Source organism: Malaclemys terrapin, chromosome 4, assembly GCF_027887155.1.
Source record: "Malaclemys terrapin pileata isolate rMalTer1 chromosome 4, rMalTer1.hap1, whole genome shotgun sequence".
Lineage (NCBI taxonomy): Eukaryota > Metazoa > Chordata > Testudines > Emydidae > Malaclemys > Malaclemys terrapin.
Genome location: NC_071508.1, coordinates 110,467,793 through 110,492,303, shown reverse-complemented (window position 1 = coordinate 110,492,303; position 24,511 = coordinate 110,467,793). Strand labels below are relative to the sequence as shown.

The window sequence follows — 24,511 nt, the reverse complement described above, 5'->3', positions numbered from 1 at the left end:
ATGGTTCTCTAGTGTTACTGATTGCCAGAGGGTTCGGTTCATCGGCAAGTTGGTGCTAATTACTCCTCGTTCTGATTCTTGTCTCTGCTGCAGGTATGACATCCTGTCCCCAGGGGAGATGCAGAGACTCTCATTTGCAAGGCTCTTCTACCTCCAACCCAGATATGCAGGTGAGTGACGGCAGGCTGGAGAAGAGCGGGTATTTGTGCAGCTGGAGGGGTAAACCAGCAGAGAGATTGTTTAGAAAACCCCCTTTCCTTTGCCAGGAACCGTCTGGGTCTCTTTGCCATCAGTCATGACTTCCTGTGTGTACCCGCCAGCTGCCAGATGAAATGTGCATCTGTCCCAGTGAACATATTTATACAGTCCCATAGTTCAGGGTGCCTGCTGGACCAAAGAAGTGGCAAATATCTGCCCTAGGGAGCTTTTGACTGTTAGACTAAACTGTGCAAAAGAGGATGAACAAAGGTGAGGGAGAACCAGGGCTCCCACTGAAACAGAGCACAAGAGATGCTCTCCTGTGTTGTCGTCTCAAATTCTTTCCCACAACCTTAATATATTAAAATCTGTGATCAGTGCCATGGGTGGAGGGGGACTGCAAAGGACAGGAAGGCTGATGGGAAGACATGTGTGAGGAAGAGGCGTTTTGAAGGCGACTGAGACTATATGGTGCACAGGGCCATTGAGCATGTTCATGGCTCAAAGGCAGAACAGGAAAAGACACCAGGCTGTTTGTGGGCAAAGTGACAAAGGGAGAGAGTGAATTGCCATGGGACGGTGTCTCATGAAGGATGGATTGAAAACACTATTTCCCTGGAGCTTCTACACAGGTTGTAGTGAGCTTCTCCCTATTACAGGGGCGGATTGTATCATCTGTTATTAAGATTGCCTGATACTCGCCATTACAAGACCCTGTTTTCAGTTGTTTATAATTTTTGCCAAACATTAACTATTTAGGCTGAAATCTTCTATGCTGGGTGTCTGCTCAGTGTCAGAGGCCTGGCTGGGCTTCCCCTTCTGGATGCTCACAAGGCTGCTGTGTCTGGACCCATGTGCTGGATCTGTGTACTTATAAGCTCTCCTGAGTCTCAGTAGGCTCCAGCCACAGTCTCTGGCATGCTTTCCAGGCACTTCTGGGAATGGGATTTCACGGTCCAGCTGCCCTGGCCTCCAGGGCCATACTTTGGAGCAAGGCCTTGAAGTTTGGCAGGGAGATGGCCTTTGGGTCAGGGATGTGCCTTTTGCCATCCTCCAGGAAAATCTGCCCAAATTTAGTCAAGTTATAAGCCTTCCAAAAAATTGCAACTTGCACCTGCTCATTAAAGACTTGCTAGAGCTTCAGAGCTAGCTTGGCAGAAGAGTTGATCTGTATTGGATATGCTGTAGCCTAGGGCTGAGTCGGACTTTCCCTACAATTGCTGCTGTGTGAGAACTGGGCAGTAGAACTGAGAGCAGGGAGCCTGTCTCTCCTGTGCTCTCAGTGGGATGAGGAGCCCGGGGTGGGTAAGAGACAGGAATGGGACAGGTTGGAGGGGACAAGGCAGAAGGGATCAAATCTTAGTGGGGGAATGGCAGAAGAGGCTGTGCCCTCTAGAGCGTGTTCCTTCCAGAACCTGCAGTGGAACCCATTGCTCTGGTGTCAGCAAAGATCTGTGAAATCCACTGGTAAAGCGTTTCACATCCCCCTCTAGTGCTGATTACACGGGCAACCTTAATACTGCCATTTCCTGACTTTTGAGAGCTTGACTTTGCAATCTTAATAATGTACTTTCAGTGCAGATTTGTATGTGTCTGTGTGTAGTATAGGAGGTAACTTGAGTGAATTTTTTGTTCATTGTGTACCGTGGACAAAGTGATAGAGCTGAGTTACAGTATTGAGCTTTTTTGCCTCCATCAGGTCCTCTGGCCCACAGCGAGATAGTTGTTGGGGAGAAGGTTGTGACTGCGCTCGCCACTAGATCACTTCCCCTCCAGGGAGAAGCTTGTGCATTAATTATTTACAGTAACTTTTGGTGATGAGCATGTAGTGTTTTGGCAGGGGGAGTGTATCTATATTCCAAGGGGAAGTCGGGCGTAGGGATTGAGTGGTATTAAGTGGGGGAGGGGGAAGAGATGCCGAGTGGGGAAAAATGATCTCATCCTTAGCTCAGTTTTTTTTTATCCAGCTTGTTTACTAGGGAATTTCCTACGTGGGGGTGAGTATTGAGCAAGGCTCCCTGAAAGCTCCACCGGGGAAGCTTGTAACCCCACTTAGTGCAACATTTCATAGAAAAACATCAGAAGTTACTTTTCGAAGGTTGAGCTCATGGAGGCTCCTCTTCCTCGGCTGTTATAACGGGGGCCCTGGTGTTCAGCAGTGCCACACAACCTACCTTTTGGTGTGGAATTGTGCTCTGGAATCTAAACTTTTGTTTGTTTCGCGCTCTAATGGTTGTGAAGGTAAACATGACATGCTCAGAACCAGTGCGGTGTTGTCTGCGTATCAGCAGGCAGCCTGAAACGGTCGCTCTGAGAGGGAGTATTGTGCTTAGGAGGGGAAAATCAAGTGCACAGCTACAAAATGGAGAATAACTGGCTCAGCAGCAGCAAAGGATCTGGGGCCTGTAGTAGATCATAAATTGAATATGAACCAACAGTGCGGTGCATTTGAGAAAAGGCAAATTCCATTCTGGGTGTATTAACCGGAGTGTCAGATCTAAGCCATGGGAGGTAATTTTTCTACCTTACTCTGTACTGGTGCAGCCTCAGCTGGAGTATTGCGACCAGTTCTCGGCACAACACTTTAAGAAAAATGTGGACAAATTGGAGAGCGTCCAGAGGAGAGCAACAAAAACGATAAACAGTTTAGACAACCTGGCTTACGCGGAAAGGTTAAAAAAAACTTAGTCTTGAGGAAAAAAGAGTGAAGGAGGGAACCTGATAAATCTTCCAATATGTTAAGGGCTTTTATTGAGAGGATAGTGATCATTTTCTCCATGTCCATTGAAGGAAGGACAAGAAGTAATGGGCTTAACCTGTAGCAAGGGAGATTCATGTTGATATCAGGAAAAACTAAGTATAAGGCTCGTTAAGCCCTGGAACAAGTTACCAAGGGACGTTGTGGAATCCCCGTCACTGGAGGTTTTTAAAAAGAGATTAGACAAACACCTGTCTGGGTGATCTAGGTTGACTTGGTCCTGCTTCAGTGCAGGGAGCTGGACTAATTGACGACTTGAGCCCTGCATTTCTATGATCTGTCCCATTCATCACCTTGGGATGTTGATTCTGAAACCTAAAGATCCAAATGTACCTGGCAGCCTTGTTGATTGTTGATCTGGATGTTTCTGCTAGAGTGAATTGCGAGTGGAAATGCTTCCAGCACAATCCCCTGCCACCAACACCTGCAGCTTGTTTCCTCACAGCCCCGGCCACCAGTACAAAAATCTTTGGCATGTTGAAAACTGAAAATTGTGGAGTCTGTAAAATACCCCAGGGGCTCCAAGAATGTAGTAGTCATTAAACCTCTTCATTTTTAATTTCAGTGAAATGGCTGCAGAATTTCCAGTCTGCCCCACCAGCGTGTAGCTGAATTCAGAAACATTGCCACAGAACTGAGGTCCAGCTTGTGGAGTGAATGGGGCTGGGGTTCTAACTTCCCCAATGTCTCCAGCCCTGGAGGTTTCTCACAGGGGAGACTTCCCCAGATTATAAAGTGTTTGAAGGTTTCTTAGGGAAAGACAAACCCCGGTAATACTCACTGGCATCTGACTGTGCTGGAGGGGGTACATGATGCAAGCTTCATTCTTTTGGCTGGAGTAGGAGTCCTGTTGGGAAGACCAGGTTTCCCCTTCAGCAGACAGTAGCTTTGGGAGCTGGGACCGGCGGTGCACAAAGGTCCCTGCCCTGCTTCTCTGGTACCTTTTGTAGTTTGCCTAAGAGTCCCTCCATGGAGGTTTCAGTTTTGACAGCTCCATGCAGCATGTGAGCAAGGGTCTCAACAGCTGCTCAGTCCAGAATCCACACCTATAAGGAAAAGCAGGCTAGAGAGCAGGGATTGGCTGGGCTGGCTAGCTAGCCTGACTGGTTGCAGTCTTTGGATGATGCCATGTTGATGAGGCTTTCTGCTTTGCTCTCAGTGTTGGATGAAGCCACCAGTGCTCTGACAGAGGAGGTGGAGAATGAGCTATACCGCACTTGCGCTCAGCTGGGGATGACGCTAGTCAGTGTGGGACATCGCACCAGCCTGGAAAAGGTGAGACGGAGAGCGGCAGACCTATTTCCATCAGCACGGGGGGCCTGCTAGCTCCTGGACTGCATTTGGGACTGAACAGGGCAGGGAAGGGCAGGTGGATGAATGGCAGAGGCATATGTTGTCAGTGGGTGGATGGTGTGGAGTTGGGCAGGGAGAGAGAGGGATGGTGGGGTGTACATGGGCCAGCTCCTGGGGAGGAAGCGGATCCCCCTTTGAAGCCAAGGCACTCAGTTGTGTGTTGCTGAATTGCAGTTTCACACTTGGATTTTGAAACTCTCCGGAAGAGGAAGATGGGAACTAACAAGAACCGAGAGAGCGAGGCGGCTCCCAGCCAGTGAGGGATGCTGAAAAAAGTACCGAGGCTTGAGACTGGTTTATTACCCAGGAGCTGCAGAAACACCTGATTAGTAGATGTGGAACTGCAGAGCCACCAGGAGCCAATCAGTATTCAGGGAGGAGTGTGATGGTTTCTGGATTTTACTGAAGGAACCAGGGCTCTTTCCTTTCTGCCTGTTGTCCAAACTGTTTGTTGTTGGGTGCTGCTGAGAGTGGAGGTTTCCATCCCCCCAGAGGGGGCTTCTCCCCAAACCATTCCCCTGGCATCTGATCCCCTCTTCCTGCCTATCGTGATGGGGGGAGCAGAAGGAGCCCCATTTTCTTGCTTCTTTTGAGAGGGGGGGATAACTTTGGATGGAGGGGGGGAACTCCTGGGTGCCAGGAGAAGGCATCATCTGGTGCTGTGCAAAGGCAGGGCCAGTGGTGCCTGCACTTGACTGCAGTGTGATGCTAGCTCAGAAAGGACCATGGTCTCCACAGGGATCACTATCATCTGAACGTGAGGCTGGGATCTGCTGGGATGGACAGGGCCCATGTCTCTTCATTCAGTTCAGGGCCTTGCTCAGCACATGGTAGATTAGTCCATGGAGTTTGTCATTTTACCCAGGCTGAACCTCACTAGAAGCATTTTGCATTAAAATCCAGGGCCTGTTAGCATGGGGTATGTGTGGCAGCATTCATCAAGCAGCCTGAGCTGGTGCCAGACAGCAGCTGCCTCCTCCTGTCATCCTGCACTAGGGCTGGCCTTACAGGTGGGCTAAGTGGGCAACTGCCTAGGGTATTGGGGTAGGGGAGGCCGCGACGTCTGAGTGCCACAAGCTAGTGGGTCTGGGCTACCAGAGCACAGGTGAGTGGAAGCTGGGCTGGAGCCACTGGCCAGCCGGGCGGGTGTGGGCAGTGCTGCCCCGAGCTGACAGCCTTTCTGGGAGGTGCAGGCAGCAGGGCTCACCCCTGCAGAGCCAGTGGGCAGCCCCTGGGTCCCCACCTTCCTGTGGGCACAGGCAGTAGCTGTGCACCACTCTCCTCCTGCTAGGTGATCGGGGTGTATGGTGAAGGGAGACCCTGGGCTCAAACTTCTCCCTATGCAGCCTGGCAGGCACCTGATCCCTGCGCCCCATGCTACTGTTCTCAAACTCAAAGGGTGCCAAAATACAGATTCAGCCAGGGTGCCATTTTCCCTAAAGCTGACCCTGTCCTGCATGGACACTGCTCCCCCACACAGACACAGTGCTGTGGCAGTGGGTTTGGAGCAGCTGCAGGAAAAATGTGGGCGCCTAGTGTTCTACATGGACATGCTGGAGCTGGGAGCCATCCTGAAGAGAGGCCTCCAATTTGGGATTAGCCAACCTCCACTCTCTGCCTCCTTCCTCATTATCCAGATGTGAGGAGGGGGGTATGGTGGCTTTTCACTAGGGCCTTTTACCTTCCGCTTCCTCACCCCCTCTGCCTGCTTCACCCTCACTCTTACTGCCCCCAGACACGGTCACTTCTCAGAGGAGCGGTCTGCTTTGGAGGTCCAAGGTCTTCAGTGCTGGTGTGAAAAATAAAGGTCTGATCTCAACTGAATTACTGGTGCCTGTTGATTGGCTTTTTCTAGGCTAGGTCCCAAATTAGATGGGGGTGGGGGGTGAAGAAAAGGGGAGCAGAGAGTCTGACTGCACTCAGGTTACTGGCCCTGCTCCTCCTGCAGGAGGCGCTTGTGCCCCTCAATGATCTCCTCCACGGCCTCGTGGTCATCTAAGGTGGTCAGGTCCCCAAGCTCATCTGTTTTGTCCTCTACAATCTTCTTCAGGACACGGCGCATAATCTTACCTGAACGGGTCTTGGGTAGCCGCTTTGTGACCTGCAGCAGAAAGGAGCAGAGTAAGGGCTGCAGCCCTAAGCTGTATCATCTGGGGCTGGGAGCAGTGGGGAAGGGGCTTCCGCCATGCTGTTGGGACAGGGTTGAGGGCATACAAGGTGCAGTGTGGGCAGGAACAGGCCTGCGGGCTATTACCTGAACATATTCAGGGCTTGCATATTTTGCAATCTTCTTTGAGACTAGCTCCTTAAGTTCATTGCTCAGCCTCTCCTGAGAGACATCAGTCCCCTTCTTCAGCACAATGAACACATATGCTCCTGGGAAAAGATGGAGTTACTCATCTGTGCACCAAGCCATGGTTCAGGGAGATGTCCTGTGCAGGGCTAAGCACTCTGCAGCTGGCTGAGATGCAGCCTGAAGTATGAGGCTGAGATGGTGTGTCTGTGACCTAAGTGAATCTTGGATCACACACACCTCCCTTGTCCAAACCTTTGGACTGAAGTGATCTCACCAAAGCTGAGACTCTTCCTCTACAGGGCTACGGTTCCTCTCCTCCAATGAGGTTCTGGGACCTCCCTCCTGAAGATGTGCTGGAGGGAGTCCTGTGTTGCCTGAAGCTGCAAACCCCTGCAGTGTAAGGCTACCCAAGACTTACCCCCTTCCAGCCCAAAGCCATGTGGCTCTTGCGGTGACTCCCACCCCACTTTCGGTTGTGCCCCACAAAGCTTACTGTGTGTATGGCAGGAGTGAGTATTAGAAATACCAGACAGATGCTGAGTGTGGTCCCTGTGTCCCCACTCCCCCATACAAGTCAGGTATGCAGTCACCCTGAGAATGGCTCCTCCTCCCACCACTAGCCCTAGCAGCTGTGAAGCCCATTACAGAGATTGCAGTAGCAGGAATCAGAGCCCCTCACCTTCTCCTTTGATCTCGTGAGGGAATCCGATCACGGCTGACTCTGCCACCGCTCTGTGCTGATTCTGGAACAAAACAGGTCTGCATTTCACTTCAGCAGTCCTGGCAGGCTGGCTGGAGCCTGTCCTGCCACACACTAGCATGGTGCAGCCAGCTGTAAGGCAGAGAGAGATGGGGAGCTCCCAAGGTGGCCTCCATGCCCTCTTCCTACTTACCTGCCACACAGTAGTGTGTAGGGAAGAGGCCTGACACCCCTGCTTCCTCTTCCAGCTCTGGGCTTACCTCTGTGAGTGGCAACTACCCATTCTGCTCCTCCCACTCCTGCTGCAGCAGGACCCAGTAACCTGTTCACAAGATCTCACTGGGTAGTCCCTGCTTACAAACCCAGGGATGTATTTGCTCCAAAGAGCATGGAGAGACTCCAATCTCATAATGGGGGCCTCTAAGGTTTAGATCGGGGTTGGCAACCTTTCAGAAGTGGTGTGCCAAGTCTTCATTTATTCACTCTAATTTAAGGTGCCAGTAATACATGTTGATGTTTTTAGAAGGCCTCTTTCTAAAAGTCTATAATATATAACTAAACTATTGTTGTATGTAAAGTAAATAAGGTTTTTAAAATGTTTAAGAAGTTTCATTTAAAATTAAATTAAAATGCAGAGCTGCCAGGACCCGGGCAGTTTGAGTGCCACTGAAAATCAGCTCGCGTGCTGCCTTTGGCACGCGTACCATAGGTTGCCTACCCCTGGTTTAGATGATCCCCTAAATTTGCAGGATGCTCTGAATCTTTTCTGATTCACCTAGTTATAGCCTGAGCGCCAAATAAACCTTTATCCCTCCCTTGCATGCAAGGATAGAGCTGGGGCCTGTGCTGTTAGAACAGCTTAGTTGTGGTACTGGAGCTAAATACTTTGCCATCTAGTCTGATATTGCTGAGGAAAGTGGAACTTAGCCTAATGCACCCATGTGCTGGTCCCTTTGACAGAAAGGTAAGAAGGCCTGAAGTGTTTGCAGAGGGAAGGGGTTGCCCCCTACCCAATAAAGCAGCAGGGCAGCTGCAACATACTCATAGCTGTAGCTAGCTTGATAGAACTTGTGATGGGAAGAGTCCTAGTGAGACTTCAGAAATCATGGCTGCATGTTATCATCACTATCCCAGCTGGGCAGCTCTAGAGTTGGTTGGAAATCAGAGTGGGAGTAGTAGACATGAGAGAACTGCCCCTTCCCCCCTACCTGCTCCAGGTAGAACTCCTGCCCCATTCCCTACAAGGCCTCCTGCTGGAGCAGAGAACTCAGGCTTGACAGCAAGGTGCTATGTTCACTCAGTGTTTCATGGTTTCTTTACTTGGAAGCCCCGGTGCCCCTACTCTGCTCCCTGAAGAGGCTCTCCCCACCTCAGCTCTTCGTACTTGCTTATAAGCTAGGGGTCAGGTGTTTACCACTTCCTTCTGCCCAAGCCTCTTACCACAGTATCTTCCAGCTCTGCAGTGCCTAGCCTGTGCCCGCTAACATTGATGACATCATCCAGACGTCCTGTCAGCTGGTAATATCCTTGGCTGGTACGATAAGCTCCATCTCCCGTGAAGAAAAATCCTGTGATGATCAGAACCATGAGAGTCTCTCACAGCTAGCCAATGCTAGCTGCACCCTCTTCCCCTGTCCCATTACCTCCATGGCTTAGGTACACCCCTCCCCACATCAACTCTATCCCCCCTATATACTGTGCCCCCTCCTAAACTCACGGCAAAGGGACTTCCCTACCCCCAGTCAACCTCCTGAATTCTCCCAGCTCTACAGCTCAGGGGCATTCCCTGTTACCACCCTTAATTCTGGGGTGCATGCTCCATTGCTGGACCAGCCCCATTCCCACAAGCCTGGGACCGGTGTCACAGTGCAGCCCTCCATGGTCTGGACACTTCTCTTCCCTTCTCTCATTTCTACAGGAGCTGACATTATTTGTATTACAGATGCAATTGGTGGTCCCCACTGAGATCACGGCCCCTTTGTGATAGGTGCTATGTATACATAGTAAGGAGCTGTCCCTGTGCCAAAGAGCTTATTTTCAAAATAGATGAGACAGATGAAGGGTGGAAGAAAGGAAGAGCCACCTCCATTTTACAGATGGGGAACTGAGACAAAGAGAGACTATGTGACTTATCCAAAGCGTTGCAGTTAGTCTGTTGGAGCCAGGAATTTAACCCAGATCTCTCATGTGCCAGTCTAGTGCATTCACCATAAAACCCCTTATTCATGTGGCTCTAGTCTCCAATCCATGATCAACTGTACATCTTCCTCTGTCCTTCCCTGCAAATCCTACCTGGGTAAGGCATCAAGTAGGTTTCCAGAAATCTCTTGTGGTCATTGTAAATGGTCCGTGCCATTCCTGGCCAGGCCTGAGAGATGCAGAGGGCTCCAGAGACATTGTTCTGTGTTAGGATGTTTCCCTGGAAAATAATACACTTTGTCATGACTGGGGCTGAGGGTAACCTCCATGCTTGGTCCTGGGTCTAGTTTTACCTGCCACACCCCACCACAACCTTCTGACTGGGAGAGACATGGAGAGCAGTGCGGGAGGATCTAGTTCACACCACCTGCAGGGCGGTGATGAACAGCCCACTCTGCTGCTTGACACCTGGTTCTGACAGAAGCCAGTTCTCACCCAGGCCCAGCCTGTTCTGTGCCCTTGTCCAGATCTGCTTCCCCTGGTGTGTTCCAGGCTCCCTGGGCAGTGGCATATAGCTACAGCTATGGCTGTGAGTCTAGCATGGCATCCATTCAGTTACTGAGAAGCTGGAACCCACTGATCCAGAAAATACCTTTGTAGCATTTCTGAGGCATGTGTCCGAGCTCCTCCCAGGACAGGGCACTATAGAAAATGGTGCAGGAACACAGGCTGAGATGGCAAGGGGTTGCTACCAGCTCCCTTGCTGCAGTTGCCCAAAATAGGAGGATCTGTAGGGTGTGGGACATGACCTGGGGTGGGCGGGGAGGGGAGACAGGGTCCAGTTTACAAGTCCTCTACTTCCAGCTTCTGCCTGCTGGAGGGGACAGTATGGGAACATTGGCTAAGAGAACCTCTGGACTGATGGTTGTAAGTTACCTTTTCATCCAGGAGGGCAGGGCTGATCCCAAAGAATGGTCTCATGGCCATGCCTGGAAGAATCTCATCTCCGGGGCTGGATGGACGGGGAGAGATACAGATGCCTCCTGTTTCTGAGGTAAATGTAATGGTGACACCCATGAAATTAGGTCAAAGCGAAAGCCATGGAACACTGCTAAGAAATCCACCTTCCCCCTAAGCCTTGCATGGTTAATGGCCGTGTGGTGGTGAGGGGATTCAGCTGCTTCTGTGCCCATGTAGGGGTTGCTGTAGGCAAGGCTCTCTGCTGTCTGGAGGTGGCTGGAAAAGATTGTTAATTAGAGATGGAAAGTCTTGCTCATCTAGTCCAGCGCTGGATTGGTCCCTACCGTCTATTCTCCAGGCTAATTTTAAATCCTATCATTTATTTGTCTGTCCTGTGGTGGGGCCAAGAGGCTCTCTGTGCTGGGCACTTGGCTGTAATGTGCCATGCACATCTATGGTGATGTCTAAATAATAATTACCCCCAGCTGAACAATCCCAGATGGGTATTACAACTGCGTAGGTGCCTGTAATGGCACCTTTGCTTCTTACCAGTTTGCCACCATGTGTCAACTACTGGGCACCGTGCATCGCCAACCACGTTGAAGTACCACTCCCATGCTTCTGTGTTGATGGGTTCTCCCACTGTAAGGGGAAAGAGAGATGAATTATGTTTAAGGGACAATTCAGAAAAAATTCTCTCCTTCCCTTTTCCTCCAACGTACTGGCTTTATCAAGATCATGGACCTGGGCCAACGAATAGGCCTTCTCCTTGGTGGTGTATTCTCTCTTACTGCAAAGTACTGACCCAACACATACCTCTAATCCAGCCCACTACTTAACTGAGTCTGAGAGTGGTAGTCTGGTCAGCCCCGAACCATCACCTAGTACCAACCTGATCCAAGGGTCTTGAGGGAAGATCTGTCGTATTTCTTTACCCACTCGTCCCCATATCTCAGCAGCAAGCGAATTGCTGTGGGTGCTCCATAGAACTGATTAATTCGTAACCTCTCCACTGTTTCCCAGTAACGCCCTGGAATGGGAAACTGGGCCAGTTACCTCTAGGATTGGCTCATCCCAATACTTTCCTTGCTTTCATACCCCTGTTGTAGCAGTGCCATGGCCCTCTCAGCCAGGCCAACTTAGCTCAGGGTAAACCCAGGAGGAGCAATGACTCTTTCCTTTCTTGAGAGCCCTTCCTGATAACCATCTCCACAGCTCTCTCTGCGGCAGGGAAGGGCACAGCTAGCATTCCCCTCAAGACCCTGCCACACATGGCATAAACAAGAGACTACTCCAGAGAAGGAGGGATTTGCTCTTCTCCTTACTGCTCCACCCATGAATAAGATGGTTCCCTACCACCTCCCCTGGGATACGAGAGGAATTCAATGTGTTCTTCAGCTTCACACATGGACTCAACTCATGCTATGATGTCAGGAGTTTTTGGTACGTGGGCTGAGATGGGAATTAATTTCAGGGCTCTCTCTCTTCTGCATGGAGCGGCCAGGGTCACTTCCCTGCTTGCCAGAGATTTCAGAGCAGGGTTACATTCATGCATTTATAATAGCTTCTTACAGTTCTGGCAGAATGGCTGCTGAGTGTTTTTGAAGAAGGATCCTTCCCTCAGCCCCACAACCTCTTCCTGCTGCCCTTCCCTGCACCTGGGGCTCTTCTGAACCTCCTCATTACTCACCAGGATTGGGGTACACTGGAGTGCTCTCAAAAAGGACAGTGGTACCTCCGTTGCACAGAGGGCCATACACCACATAACTGTGCCCTGTGATCCAACCGATGTCTGCCATGCATCCAAAGATGTCCCCATCGTGGTAATCAAACACATACTGTGCAAAAAAAGAAGAGAGCAAGAGCTGTAGCCTGGACAGGGCCCCTCCTACCACAGAGGTTGCCAGAGCAGCTCTTGTGTGGGAGAGATCTGTAACTAAAGTCTCCTGTCTCTGCCAGCCTCGTCTTCCCCTTCATAGATGCCAAGGCCAGAAGGAGCCATTGTGATCACCTCACCTGCCCTCCTGTGTAACACAGGGCTATAGAACTTCCCCCAAACAATTCCTAGAGCAGGTTTTTTAGAAAAAAGATCCCAAACATTGCCTTTGATGGGGAATCCACCACAGGCTTGGCAAATTGTTCCAATGCTTAATTACTGTTAAAAATGTACACCTTATTTCCAGTCTGAATTTGTCTAGCTTCAACTTCTAGTCGTTGGATCACGTTATACTTTTCTCTGCTAGACTGAAGAGCCCATTATCAAATATTTGTTCCCCGTGTGAGTACTTACTGACTGTCATCAACTCACCCCTTAACCTTCTCTTCAATCTAAGTAGATTGAACTCCTTGAGTCTATCACTATAAGGCATGTTTTCTAATTCTTTAATCATTCTCGTGGCTCTTCTCAAACCTTCTCCAATGTATCAACATCCTTCTTGAATTGTGGACCCCAGAACTGGACACACTATTCCAGCAGCAGTTGCACCAGTGCCAAATACCGAGGTAAAATAACCTCTCTACTCCTACTTGAGATTCCCTTGTTTATCCCAGGATGCCATTAGTTCTTTTGGCCGTAGTATCACACTGGGAACTCCTGTTCAGCTGATTATCCACCATGACACCCAAATTGTTGTAAGTCACTGCTTCCCACCCTCTCTGCTACACCCATCTGTCACAGCTTGTCCTTGTTTAGCCCTTAAACAGGGACTGGCCTATTCTGCATTTGTGCAGTACCCAGCACAATGGCGCCGTAGTCCTGGTTAGGGCCCTGCTGAAAAAGAAATAAATAACAAAAGCAGCTTCAGTCCTGTGCTGAGGAAAGGAGCCAGGGTCTTGATGCAAATTCAGACAAGCCAGTTCCCATTATTATTGGAGTCAACACTTGAGGACTGTCAGGAACTTCAGAAGGACCTTTCACAGGTAGACTTGGCAACATGATGTCAGATGAAATTCACTGTTGGCAAGTGCAAGGGCATGCTTGTTGGAATGAACCATTTGGACCACTCCTTCACATTGCTGGATTCTAAATTGACTGGGCCCACTCATGGAAAAGAGCTGCTCCTGTGCAAACTAATTGTTAGGCTGTATAATGAACTGAACTGGCCGTGTGATACTGCCATTAGACAAATCAACAGTAAGTTCATAGCTGGAGTAGTGTTCAGCGTTGCTCATCACTCCACAGACAGGTACAGTAGAAACAGAAATGAACAGAGGCCTAGGAGACTTCCCTAAGAGGCAAGACTATTTAGTTCAAAGAGGAGATGAGTCAGAGGGGATGTGACAATGGTGTATTAAAATACTAATTGGTCTAGGGACGGTAGAGCGGGTGCCTGTGTTCCCCCTTCTCAGAAGATCAAGAAGACACTCACTCAATGAAAGTGAAAAGCAACTAATCTAAAACGGAGATAAGGAAATTATTGGCTACCAAGTGTAATCAGTTTGTGAAGTCTCCCCCCCCCCCCCCCAACTCCCCCGCAAGAGCAGTTCTACTCTTTGAATGGTCACGCTCTAAAAAGACCACTATGGGGTTTCATGCTCCTCTTTCTCGCTGACTCCAGATCCAGTTTGCTCAATTTGCCAGTAAAAGAAAAAAGTCTCTTTGTGATTGCCAGCCCTCAAAGTCCCCCGTGAGCAGGACTGGGTTCCTTCCACCTTACAACACTGTCTAATAAAGACAAATAGTTGTGCTGCTGCTCTGCAAGCCAGAATAGATTCCAGCCTCTCTCTTCTTGTGGCATTGGCTCTGCAGGGTTAGCAGGCGGACACCCCTCTGTCCCACTCAGGGGCGGCTCTGTTTTTTGCTGCCCCAAGCACGGCAGTCAGGCGACCTTTGGTGGCATGCTTGCGGGCGGTCCGCGGTCATGTGGATTCGGTGGTGTTTCTGCAGGTGATCTGCCGGTCCCGCGGCTTCGGCGTACCCGCCGTCGAATTGCCACCGAAACCGCGGGACCGGTGGACCTCCCGCAGGCACGCTGCCGAAGACCGCCTGACTGCCACCCTCACAGCGACTGGCAGGCCGCCCCCCGCAGCTTGCCGTCCCAGGCACGCGTTTGCTGCGCTGGTGCCTGAAGCCGCCCCTGGTCCCACTCCGCAAGGTAAGCCTGGCTCTGCACCATCACAGGGACCTGGAGTTCAGACTGCTATTTTCCACACCCTCCCATTTCCTTGGATGTCATGCTGGAGTAGGGGGTGGGACAGAATGTCCTAGAGTAACAGGGTTCAGAGTAGCAGCCGTGTTAGTCTGTATCCATGTTAGTCTGGATAGCAGGGCTGGCCCTGAGAGTGAAACCTCTATTTTACTTGGGCCTGGCTCCTCTCACTCCATTTCCCGTCTGTTTAACACCAAGCAAGTTTCCTAGTATAATGTCTCTTGGAGCCCTTTGTTTCTTGGCCGTTGTTCTGAGATCTGCCATTTCCTACAATACTTTAAAAGCCTCTTGTCCCTTACTAACATCCTGTAGCTGCCATTAGATTTGCTGTGGCAATGCTCGAGCAGCTCCCCGCAAAGTGGGCCCCCTGACAGGAGGGTGACAGCTGAGGTTTCCAGGGGTGAGGAAGGCTCTGGTGTGTTTGTAATGGAAACTCGCTATCCTCTGTGATAGTCTCTGTTTAAAGTAACAGAGTATTCAAGCAGCAGCAGCAGCTTGCTGAACCCAGCTGGGGAAAACAAGCAGGAATTCATTCCAGCTCTGGTCATGTTTTCCAGAGCAGCTGGAGCTAAAGTGGCCGTGTGTTGGAATTGGATAGTGCTGCCTGCTTCCCACATTCCTGTCCTGGGACAACATCCCCTGCTTTCAGCTTTCTGTTCTCATGAGCTGCCCCAGTATTGCCAAGCAATAGCTACACAGCGTGCAGTGGCCAGCAGCACAACTGTGCCAAGCCAGGGGTCTAGGGAGGGTTAAGCACGTTGCTTTGTTCTGTGTCAAATCACTGGCTCCCGGATTTCCACACGTCCCCATCCCTGGCACACAGGGCATTTCAGACCTAAGTCACCAGATCTGGCCTCACATGAACACTAGATGCACCAAGGCCAGGACTGGAGCCCTCTGGTAAGAGGGCCTGGGTGGAGGTATGAAGATCCCTGGATCAGGTTTAGGGGGAGCTTGCCCATGGCTAAGGAGCCCACACTGAGCTGTTTAGAAAGGGAATTGTCTCATGAGAAGCCAGAAGGGTGGCTCTTGTGTAACATCAACAGGCCCTGGTGGTCAGCAGGCAGGATAGGACCTGGGACCTCTGGAGCTTAGTGCGTGAGCGTCTACTTCATGAGCTAAAAGCCAACTGGCTGTTAGCCAAGGCTGTAGAGCAGACTCATAAATCACTCTCTCTCTAAGTGGTCTTGGTGCCACTAGATGGGACAGAACCCCACACAGAGGAGGTGTGTGGGTTACACTTGGAAGCAGTTTGCTTGGGGAACTGTCTCAAGCAATGGGCTTTTCCCCACTTCCCTTGGGGGACTGTTCTGCAGCCCAGTACTGTGCTGTCTCAGGAACACGAGTGTGGCTTAGCACGTGAGTTCCCAGCAGCTCTGTCTCCAGCTCTCTCTCATAGCTACACGGCAAAAAACAACCTCCCGGTGGCAGTGAGTCTCAGCACCTAGGTCAACGGGTGCACAGTGCTCATGCTACAGCACTAGAAATAGCCATGTAGACATTCATGCTCGGGCTCTGAAGCCCGGGGAAGAGGGTGGGTGTCAGAGCCTGAGCTCCAGCCTAAGTGGGGATGTCTACACAGCTAGTTTTGTGGCATGGCGTAGCGCGAGCTTGAGTCTGTACACCTGGGCTCTGAGGCTCGCTGCCGTGAGGTTTTTTCCCCTCAAGTGTAGGTTTACCTTCAGAGGGCTTGCCTATGGCACCCTAGTAACTGGAATAAAATCTGGGAGATTGCTGTCTGTTTTAGGGGCTTCCTCTTCCCAAAGCTACCTCTGCTCCATTGAAGTATGGACCCCTCTCTTTAGTGCTCTAGGGGCTCTCTTCAGGAGCAGAGCTTTCACTCTCACGTATGCTTGGGTTTAGTTGAATCTCAGACCACAGGGGAGAGGGGTCTTGGAGATCTCTCTCTCTCTCTTTCTGTAAGTATGTCCTGTATTCCCCACTGCAGGCCTGTAAGCAAATTGCTGGCATAACTGCAACAGAACTTATGCAGAGAAGGAAAAGGCTAGGTTATTTCTGTAAGATACTAGCCATTTCTCTCTCTCCATCCACTGGAATGAATTGGCTGGGTGTCTGAGCAATGCTTTTCTCTGCGGGTGGAACGCCCTCCCTGAACTGATTGGCTCAGTGGCGAGGACAGAAAAAGGAAAAAACAACTGTTTAGACATAAATGACTGTAAATATAAAACCTGTTTCAGAGTAGCAGCCGTGTTAGTCTGTATCTGCAAAAAGAACAGGAGTACTTGTGGCACCTTAGAGACTAACACATTTATTAGAGCATCCGATGAAGTGGGCTGTAGCCCACGAAAGCTTATGCTCTAATAAATGTGTTAGTCTCTAAGGTGCCATAAAACCTGTGTCTTGCTGGTGTTTGCTGCTCCTCCCCCTCTTTCTACCTCACTTGTCATCTTGGCAGCTCTTTGGGGCATAGACCATCTCTTCCCGAGTGCTGGAGCAGTGCCCAGCACAACAGGACACCCAGGTCTACTTGGGGCCTCTGGGCGCTACTATAAGTAACGAATAATTGACCTGCTCTAGAACATGCACTGGTGCCCCTGTTGCCTGGACTCAGTCCTGCTGCACTCCTAGTAACCATCTTTACTTCCAGCAGCTGGATCCCTAATTACATTAGCAGCTCCCAGATTGTGCTTTAGCTCAAGCAGCAGAGACGTGGTCTTGTCATCATAGCTTGGTAGTTCTGCCTGTATGCCTTGACCCGACATCCCTGGTGTCTGTGTCTAGGCCTCGTTACCTTGTGTGTGATGGCAGTATAGAGCAAGTATCCTGCCTGGGAGTGGACCAGCCCCTTGGGTTTGCCAGTACTGCCTGATGTGTAGAGAAGGAACAGCAAGTCTTCACTCTCCATGACAGCAGGCTCACAGCATACATCTTCTTTCATCATTTCCTATGACACAAAGCAGAGAGGTTCTCACTCAGCTCCAGGATCTCCTCACAGCCCCCAGATTTCCCTCTACTCTCTCCACACTTGCTCTGACTTCACATTTCATTAGTCATTTACTAAGCCCAGAAGAGCTGAATGGAAAGCATTATATACGTCAGAGAAATGAATCCCACTGTGGCTTATTCCTCTGCTGCCCGGTGATGGGCCAACGCTGCCTGGCAGGGGGATAGCATTGTGGAGGCCAGGCCAGCCCTCTAGCAATTCAGATCCTAACCCCTCTCCCCACATTCAGGCTCTTTAATCCTGTTGCTTCTTCCTGCCTACATTTATCAAGTCCATCCTTCCTCTCCTTCCCTATGGCTAACATCTTGTCCAATTGGTCAATTCTCATCTTGCCTTGGTCAATTCTCATCTTCATTGCCGCAGCCTCTGCCTCTCTGGCTTCCCTGCTTCCCTGCCTGATCCTCTCCAGTACATACCAGAATGGGTGCTGCCACTGGCCATGCCGCCCACCTTTCTTCAGAGCCCTTCAGTGTCTTACTTTCACCTTCCACATCTGGTTTAAGTTTCTTCTCCTCCCCCCCCCCCCCCAGGCCCTACAGAACGCTGCCCCAACAGTATCTTTGCTCTCATTTCCTCCTATGCTCCTCTATTTCCTTACCCTCCTAGTCTTTGCATCTTCTATGCTGCCCTTAAGCTTTGAATACCCTCCCGCTCCCAAACGCTCACCCCCTCTTCATTCAGCTGGCTCCTTAAAATGCAGAACTACGCTGAAAAGTGACTATCAAAATGGCACCAGTTTTTCACTGTTGCCAGATCAAGTGTGCTGTGTTCAAGTAAACGGAGGGGTTCTCTTCCACATGCTGGCACCACAAACTCCCCCTGGGTTCTGAGGGTCAAGCTGGCTCTTGCTGGCTCAGGCATCACCACCAGTAATAACAATTCTGCAGTTGGGGCGCACTTAAACATTCTGCTGATGCGCTGTCCAGAATAGACTCCAGCTCCCTCTCCCAGGGCTGTGTAGGTTCTGTGGAGCCAGCAGGAGTAAAAGGCTGTAATCACTGAGCCAGCAGCTCTAATGCTGAACCCAGCCAGGGAGCAGATCTGCTGAGTAGAAAGAGGCCATTTGTTCACTGTCACTTTTCTGACCATAACAGAATTCTTCTGAGAAGCCTTCTCAAGTTAATTATGTTATTTGTTGAGCACAGACAGTGAGCTCCACTCTGAACAAAACATGGAGGAGGCAGTTGTTTTGAATGCAGGAGCTAACGACAACATACTTCTTCAGAAAGAGTAAGTGCCACTACCCTGAGGTCTGGCCAGCATTGGATGCGTTGTGCTTAACTAAGAGTGTAAACACCAAGAGAGACAGTCCACGTCACTGTCTATGCCTTGTATAGCACTGACTGCAGTCAGTAAATGTGGCTGTGGGCCCCACCCAGGCTGGAACAGCAGGGGTACTGCAAGCCAGGAATGAGGTGCATAGACAAAGATGTGTGGGGAGCCCAGGGCTGGAATAGCAGGGAGTGCTATAGGCCAGGTCTGAGGCACATGGGCAGATAGTTTTCAAGGTCTTGCCCACACTATTGCAGGCTCTGGTTAGTACTGCCAGCCCCTGGTGTTACACAGAGAACATGCGTCTCAAAGAGCTCCCCACTTTAACTCATTCATTCATTCTGGAGAGCAGGGAAACTGTTGTTGGGAAGGTTCCTGGCCTGGGCAATAAGCTTCGGACCATGACACTGTTACCCCAGAACAATGGCCCCAGTGCATCTAAGTGCAAACACGGTCCTTTGGGCTGGGCTGGAAACCCACCCCCACCACTTCTCCTGATTCACTAGAGCAGATGCCCTAGCCTGGGGGGAAGTTGGTGGTAGCTCCATATGGCATCTCACCTCCTCCAACGGCACATCCAGTTCTGACATGGGAACCTTCTGCTCAGTCCTCATGGAAACCAGAACTCGCTTCACCAGCGGGCACGCACGCATGGCCTGGTCCACTGTCTGCTTCAGCTCAATAACCTTGCCCCCCCTCAGCGCCTGGTTCACAGTGATCACTGTCTCTGACTGCGCTGAAGAGGGCAAAAGAGAAGAAAACAAACAGCAGCATGATCAGCCCTTTACCTCAGCCCAGCTGCTCCCCTGCCCTCTCGCCCTCCATCATTATCACCATGATGTCTAGCCCCCACAACTCCAGCTCCACACACACATCTAACCCTGCCCTGCCCCGCATGCCTTTTCTCTCTCTTTCCCCCTCCCATCTCCAGTTTTCATGGCCTCTCTTTAAAATAAGAGCAGCAGTTTTAAACTCTTTCTTTCCCATTCATGTGTCCCATTAAATCACATACAACCTGATGAGAGGCAGCACTCCAGGCCCTTGCTCCCTCTGATTCATAGAATATCAGGGTTGGAAGGGACCTCAGGAGGTCATCTAGTCCAACCCCCTGCTCAAAGCAGGACCAATTCCCAACTAAATCATCCCAGCCAGGGCTTTGTCAAGCCTGACCTTAAAAACCTCTAAGGAAGGAGATTCCACCACCTGATGAGGCAGAGAACTCAAGCCCCCAGGCCAAGAGGGGATGGCCTGACAGACCCTGCTGCTCTAGGAGTTTATTTTTAAAATGCTGAATTTGATGAAGCCGGGCACAGCATCCACTGGACTGGAAGAGGCTTTTAGTGAGACCTAGTGAATAGCCTTGGATCAGGGCAGGCCCTCTACTGGGATATTTAGTCCTCTCCTCCCTGCCGTGCATCATCACGGTAGGATTCCTTAATCATCCCTGACAGGGCAGAGGATGTTTCTCCTTAAAGAGCTCCGCTGATGAGGAGCATTCCAGCACTGTCCCCTTGCAGCATGTGCCACTGTTGAGCTCTGCTTAGGGTTAGAGAGCGTTTCTGAATATTGAACCTGAACTTCCCCTGCTGCATCTTAAGCCTCTTCCTTCCAGGCCGCCCGTGGGAATGAGTGATCCCTGTGCAAACTGTTTCATCTCCCTCCGTTGACTTCCTGGCTGCAGGTTTTATTTTCCAAACCGTCTCTCAGGGCAGGGCTTGTCTGTAGCTACAGCTTGTGGGGAGTTGTGGCGATGATCTTGGGTGGCTTGAGCATGTGATCCCGGGCCCACATATTTCCTCCGCTCCCTTAGGCCACTCTTGCCTCCATGGCTGGAGGAGTAAGAATGCCAGGACAGGAGGAGTTTGCCAGGAAGCTTTGGGCACAATCCACACACCCTCAGCACCACTGGTCACTGAAGCTGACAGGGGTATTGTTCTCCAAGGGGACAGGATGAAGGGACAATTTGTGCACCTATCCGTTTGAAGAAGGCGCTTACCATCCCGGATCCTGTCAGCTAGAGCCTCGGAGCTGAATCCGGCAAATACCACAGTGTGTACGGCTCCTATCCGGGCACAGGCTAACATGCTTGCCACAGCCAGAGGGCATGGGGGCATGTAGATGATGACTCGGTCACCTCTTTTCACTCCCTGTCGTTTCAAGGTGTTTCCCAGACGGCAGGTCAACTCAAGCAGTTCTCTGTCCAAAGAAACCAGCTTGTAATTAGAAGCTCTCCCATCCCAGAAGTCTCTCTGAACTGGGAACAGATGGGGCTAGCTTCCCTTCCCTTTCCTTCTGGTAGCCCCGCAGAGCTGGAGATGAAAGACTCTGGTTCCTTAATCAGATAAGTAACCATACCAGCCCTCTGTGCTCAATTCCTCCAGCTCAGGGCCCCTTGATGGGGTAAGTACAGAGGTAAGTACTGACCTGTATGTAACCCGGACTTCTTTCCCAGGCTCATCTTTCTCCCAGATCAGGGCCACTTTGTTTGGCGCTGTGTGGACATGTCGATCCAGACAATTCACTGAAAGAGAAGATTGACTGTCATTACAGGCTCAGCTATTTTCAATTCTAGTAAAGCCAGTGCTAGTGACTCCATTTTCTGAATACCAATCAGGGTGGCTGCATTGTAAGTTTGACTGTTATTCAACCCATTAAACCACATCATTGCTAGCACCAACCATCAGGTCAGAAGCACCACCCCAATCCAACTCCCACACCTTCCTACCCACCACACCCATGACCATCCTCTTCATCCTTACTTGCAATCTGCACATTCCCAACCAGAAACTTCCCCCAAACACCCTGAGTAACCATAACAGCCCTCTGCACTTGTCCTTGGCGGCTCTCTGAGTGCCTCATGAATATTAACTCAGTCATTTCTCAGCAACCCTGTGTGGCAGATAAGCAATCCACAGAGAACACTTCACCTCCCACTGAAATGCAGCTGCCTCTTTAGTGGAATGGGGCAGCTATTAAACAGTGACAGCAGCACTCCAGAAGGCAGTTTAGGACAGGAAGTGAGGAGCACTGCAGAGAGAATGTAGGGAAGCAGAATGCAATCACCGGAGATGGAATAGGGCCAGAACTCTGGGAGTACTTAGAGTTCCCAGAATGTTTAATGACCACAAGCGGTCAAGACCTTGGTTTTAAAACTTATCCCAAAGTGGGCTCCTCTGACAGCACCCGTGTTGCCAACACTTGTAGTTTTATTGGGAGTCTCATTGCATATGTTGTTTGTTGTAGAGCTCCAGTTCCTGGAGTTGTGATTATGTGAGACTTTCAGCTTTCATTTAAAAAAAATTAATTTCTCTCCCTTGTGGTTCCAGATAAAAGCTTGAAAATGTCATCCCTAAAGGCTCAAAAACCAGAAGGCAAATAAAAAAAGAATCAAAACTTCTTATTTTTGAAATCTCATGGTTTTGGGGGGCCTGAGTCATGATTTTTGAGTGGTTGGGGTTGGCAGTGCTGCTATCTAGCACTGTGAAGAGGCACTCGTTGATAAGGGACACGCACTAACTTCTGTTTGATGACCCCAGCAGCACATGGGTGCACCTTTGAGGACTCCCACAAAAGGGTACTGACCAGGCCCAATGACACTTAGCTTTGTCGTGGAAAGAATCACCCACGCACTGATTTTAGTTCACAGACTCAGAGCCTGAGGCCTTTATTGCAATACATACCAAACGCGTTTGGGGTGCAGTTCGAAAACTGACACACCGAGCACTGCTCGCAGGCGGGTTTTTATTTCATTAAACCGCAAGCAAAGTACAAACAATACATCATGAGTTAAGAAACTGGGGTCATGAGTTAAGAAACTGGGGTTGGGGTCAGTCATGAGTTAAGAAACTGGGGTTGGGGTCAGTCTCCCCCTCTCCCAGTACCTTCCTCATTATTTTCCGAGAAGTGGGTGTTTATTTGGGTAGAGGGGCGCTTGGCGGTTTTCTCCAGGGGTGATACTTGGCACCAGCTTGGGTACATTTCTCGGCAAGGCACATGTTATTTTCCGGGGGGTTTCGGTGAAGGGTTAAGGGAGAAGTTACCATGGGACGCCTAAAGAAGATCTATGATTGGTTAATTTGCAGATAGCTGGAATTGGAAAATGTTGCAAATAGCTGCAACAGCAAGGATGATTAACTCTTTGCAAAAGCAATTTCTTAATGTAAGCGGATATTCTATTTTTCTAGTGGTTTCATAAACTTACGATTATTATGTTACTAAAGCAGTTTCTTGCTGTAGCTTTTAGCATTGTTCTGTGTTTTTCTCCCTCTCCTCCCCCTCCCGGTCATTACCCTTGACTGAGTTTGGCAGAGAACCGTGCTGTTTAGTCTTGCTCAGGCTAAGGCCTGCACTACTCTGTGTAAGGGCAGATAGCATAACAGATCTCTGTTGGAGGGTTTATTTCGGGGCCCACAAATTCAAAGCTCTGGCTATTAGAAAGAAGGCCCCCCAGTTCTATTTCCCCACAGCTTGTGAGAGCAGCTAGGCTCACAGCACATGGTGGTTCAGCTGTATTCACACATGCTAATGAGACACACTCACTCCCCTACAACCAATCACATTCCTACACACCTACCACACACAGCCGATTGGACCGTTCCTGGCAGGAATCCTCTGGCTGAACTTGTGCCTGGATCTGAGAGACCATCCCTCATTTGAATCCTTTTACCAGAATGTGCTGCTCAGCTCTACCTCCCTAGTTTTCGTGAAAGTGTTGGATTGAGTGGCACCGTTGGGCACCCCTGGACTTGGGTGTGAGGAGAATAAGACTGGGAACAAACACGCCAGGGAAAGTGGGGGTCAGAGGCAGGTGCTGTCTCACACTCACACCCTCGCTCTCTGACACACTTTCTTCCCTTTCCCTCCTCCCTCTTTGGTGCCTGTTCCTCAGACTATTCCTCTCAGTTTAGGATTTCCACATGCAGGGGAAAAACAGATCGATGCACTTCCAAGAAAGTGTCTAAAAACAGAAAGCTAATTCTTGCTGCCATAGAACTTCCCCAGTAGCCACCGGCTAATAGAAGGAGTTAACAGTGTGTGCATTCCCAGGAACAGATTCATGAGACTGAAAAGGATCCATCCTGAAGATGCTGGGACCAGATAGGTTCCCCAAGAGGCCAGCAAACGGGAGTTGGGGGGTCTGGCTTCCTTCTTACCTGCTACATTCAGTTGTCCTCCCAGGAACCAGGACACCCAGCCCTGCTGTAGATTACAGTCTTTGACAGAGTGAAAAGGATTAATCCACATGAGTCGGCTTCTCCCTAGAGCTCCCCAGAATTCATCTACCTGCTCCACTGACACCTTGTACAGTCCTGGGTGGTCCCTTGATCCAGCGAACGCTACAGCTTCCGGCATATATGCAGTCAGGGGCCCACCGCTCCAAGCTCTAGCTATTCCAGAAGAAAAGGGTCCTCTAGAGGACTGACAGAAGACTTTTAGGCAGCAAGCCCTGGGAAGCAGCCAGGCCATGATCCAGGGTTGCAAGAGAGATCCCCAACTCTGCAACAAGCAGGAAATGGACTTCAGAATTGTGCTCTTCTTCTTTAGATACAAACTCCAGGTTAAGTGCTTTCACTCTGCCCTGGAGCTATGGCCTTGAGCCGGAAGGAGTGGGGTGTTAGCTGGGTCTCTCTCTGTTCATTAGATTATAAATTCGCACTCAGCAGAGAGCTCATGAGGTGCCCAGTCTCTTCCTGACACGCTCTCTCTCGCCTGTTCCAGATGG

The 24,511-nt window shown here is 50.3% G+C and overlaps 2 protein-coding genes across 6 annotated transcripts in view; one reads left to right on the top strand and one right to left on the bottom strand.

Annotated features, from left to right (window-relative positions):
* The window catches only part of ABCD4 (ATP binding cassette subfamily D member 4), a 27,445-nt gene extending 21,312 nt beyond the window's left edge, over window positions 1-6,133 (top strand). For all 3 annotated transcript variants that reach the window (XM_054024898.1, XM_054024897.1, XM_054024899.1), the window contains 3 exons: window positions 94-170; window positions 4,116-4,231; window positions 4,484-6,133. In XM_054024898.1, the coding sequence (XP_053880873.1) occupies window positions 94-170; window positions 4,116-4,231; window positions 4,484-4,579 (289 nt within the window). In that variant the 3' untranslated portion in view covers window positions 4,580-6,133. The remainder of the gene's footprint in view (window positions 1-93; window positions 171-4,115; window positions 4,232-4,483) is intronic.
* On the bottom strand, window positions 4,590-24,511 carry LOC128835423 (acetyl-coenzyme A synthetase 2-like, mitochondrial). 3 transcript variants are annotated; one of them, XM_054024895.1, is made up of 14 exons: window positions 23,943-24,508; window positions 21,214-21,310; window positions 20,786-20,985; window positions 19,350-19,525; window positions 17,305-17,457; window positions 12,095-12,242; window positions 11,297-11,434; window positions 10,954-11,046; window positions 10,381-10,493; window positions 9,598-9,724; window positions 8,746-8,873; window positions 7,285-7,348; window positions 6,564-6,685; window positions 4,590-6,410 (listed from the first exon to the last, which is right to left on the bottom strand). In XM_054024895.1, exons 1-14 carry the CDS (start codon window positions 24,253-24,255, stop codon window positions 6,234-6,236), a joined length of 2,049 nt encoding a protein of 682 aa, XP_053880870.1. In that variant the 5' UTR covers window positions 24,256-24,508; the 3' UTR covers window positions 4,590-6,233. The 3 variants fall into 3 exon arrangements, 2 of the variants coding, with proteins under 2 accessions (XP_053880870.1, XP_053880871.1); XM_054024896.1 differs by lacking the exon at window positions 11,297-11,434; XR_008444651.1 differs by lacking the exon at window positions 4,590-6,410 and having other exon boundaries at window positions 6,650-6,685; window positions 7,285-7,437; window positions 23,943-24,511.

Coding starts and splice junctions, on each gene's coding strand:
- LOC128835423 (XM_054024895.1), bottom strand. CDS start 24,255: ATGGCCTGGCTGCTTCCCAGGGCTTGCTGCCTAAAAGTCTTCTGTCAG. Junction 11,047..11,296: donor CCTCAAGACCCTTGGATCAG/GTTGGTACTAGG, acceptor TTCCCCTTACAG/TGGGAGAACCCATCAACACA. Junction 7,349..8,745: donor CAGAGCTGGAAGATACTGTG/GTAAGAGGCTTG, acceptor GTTTTGTTCCAG/AATCAGCACAGAGCGGTGGC.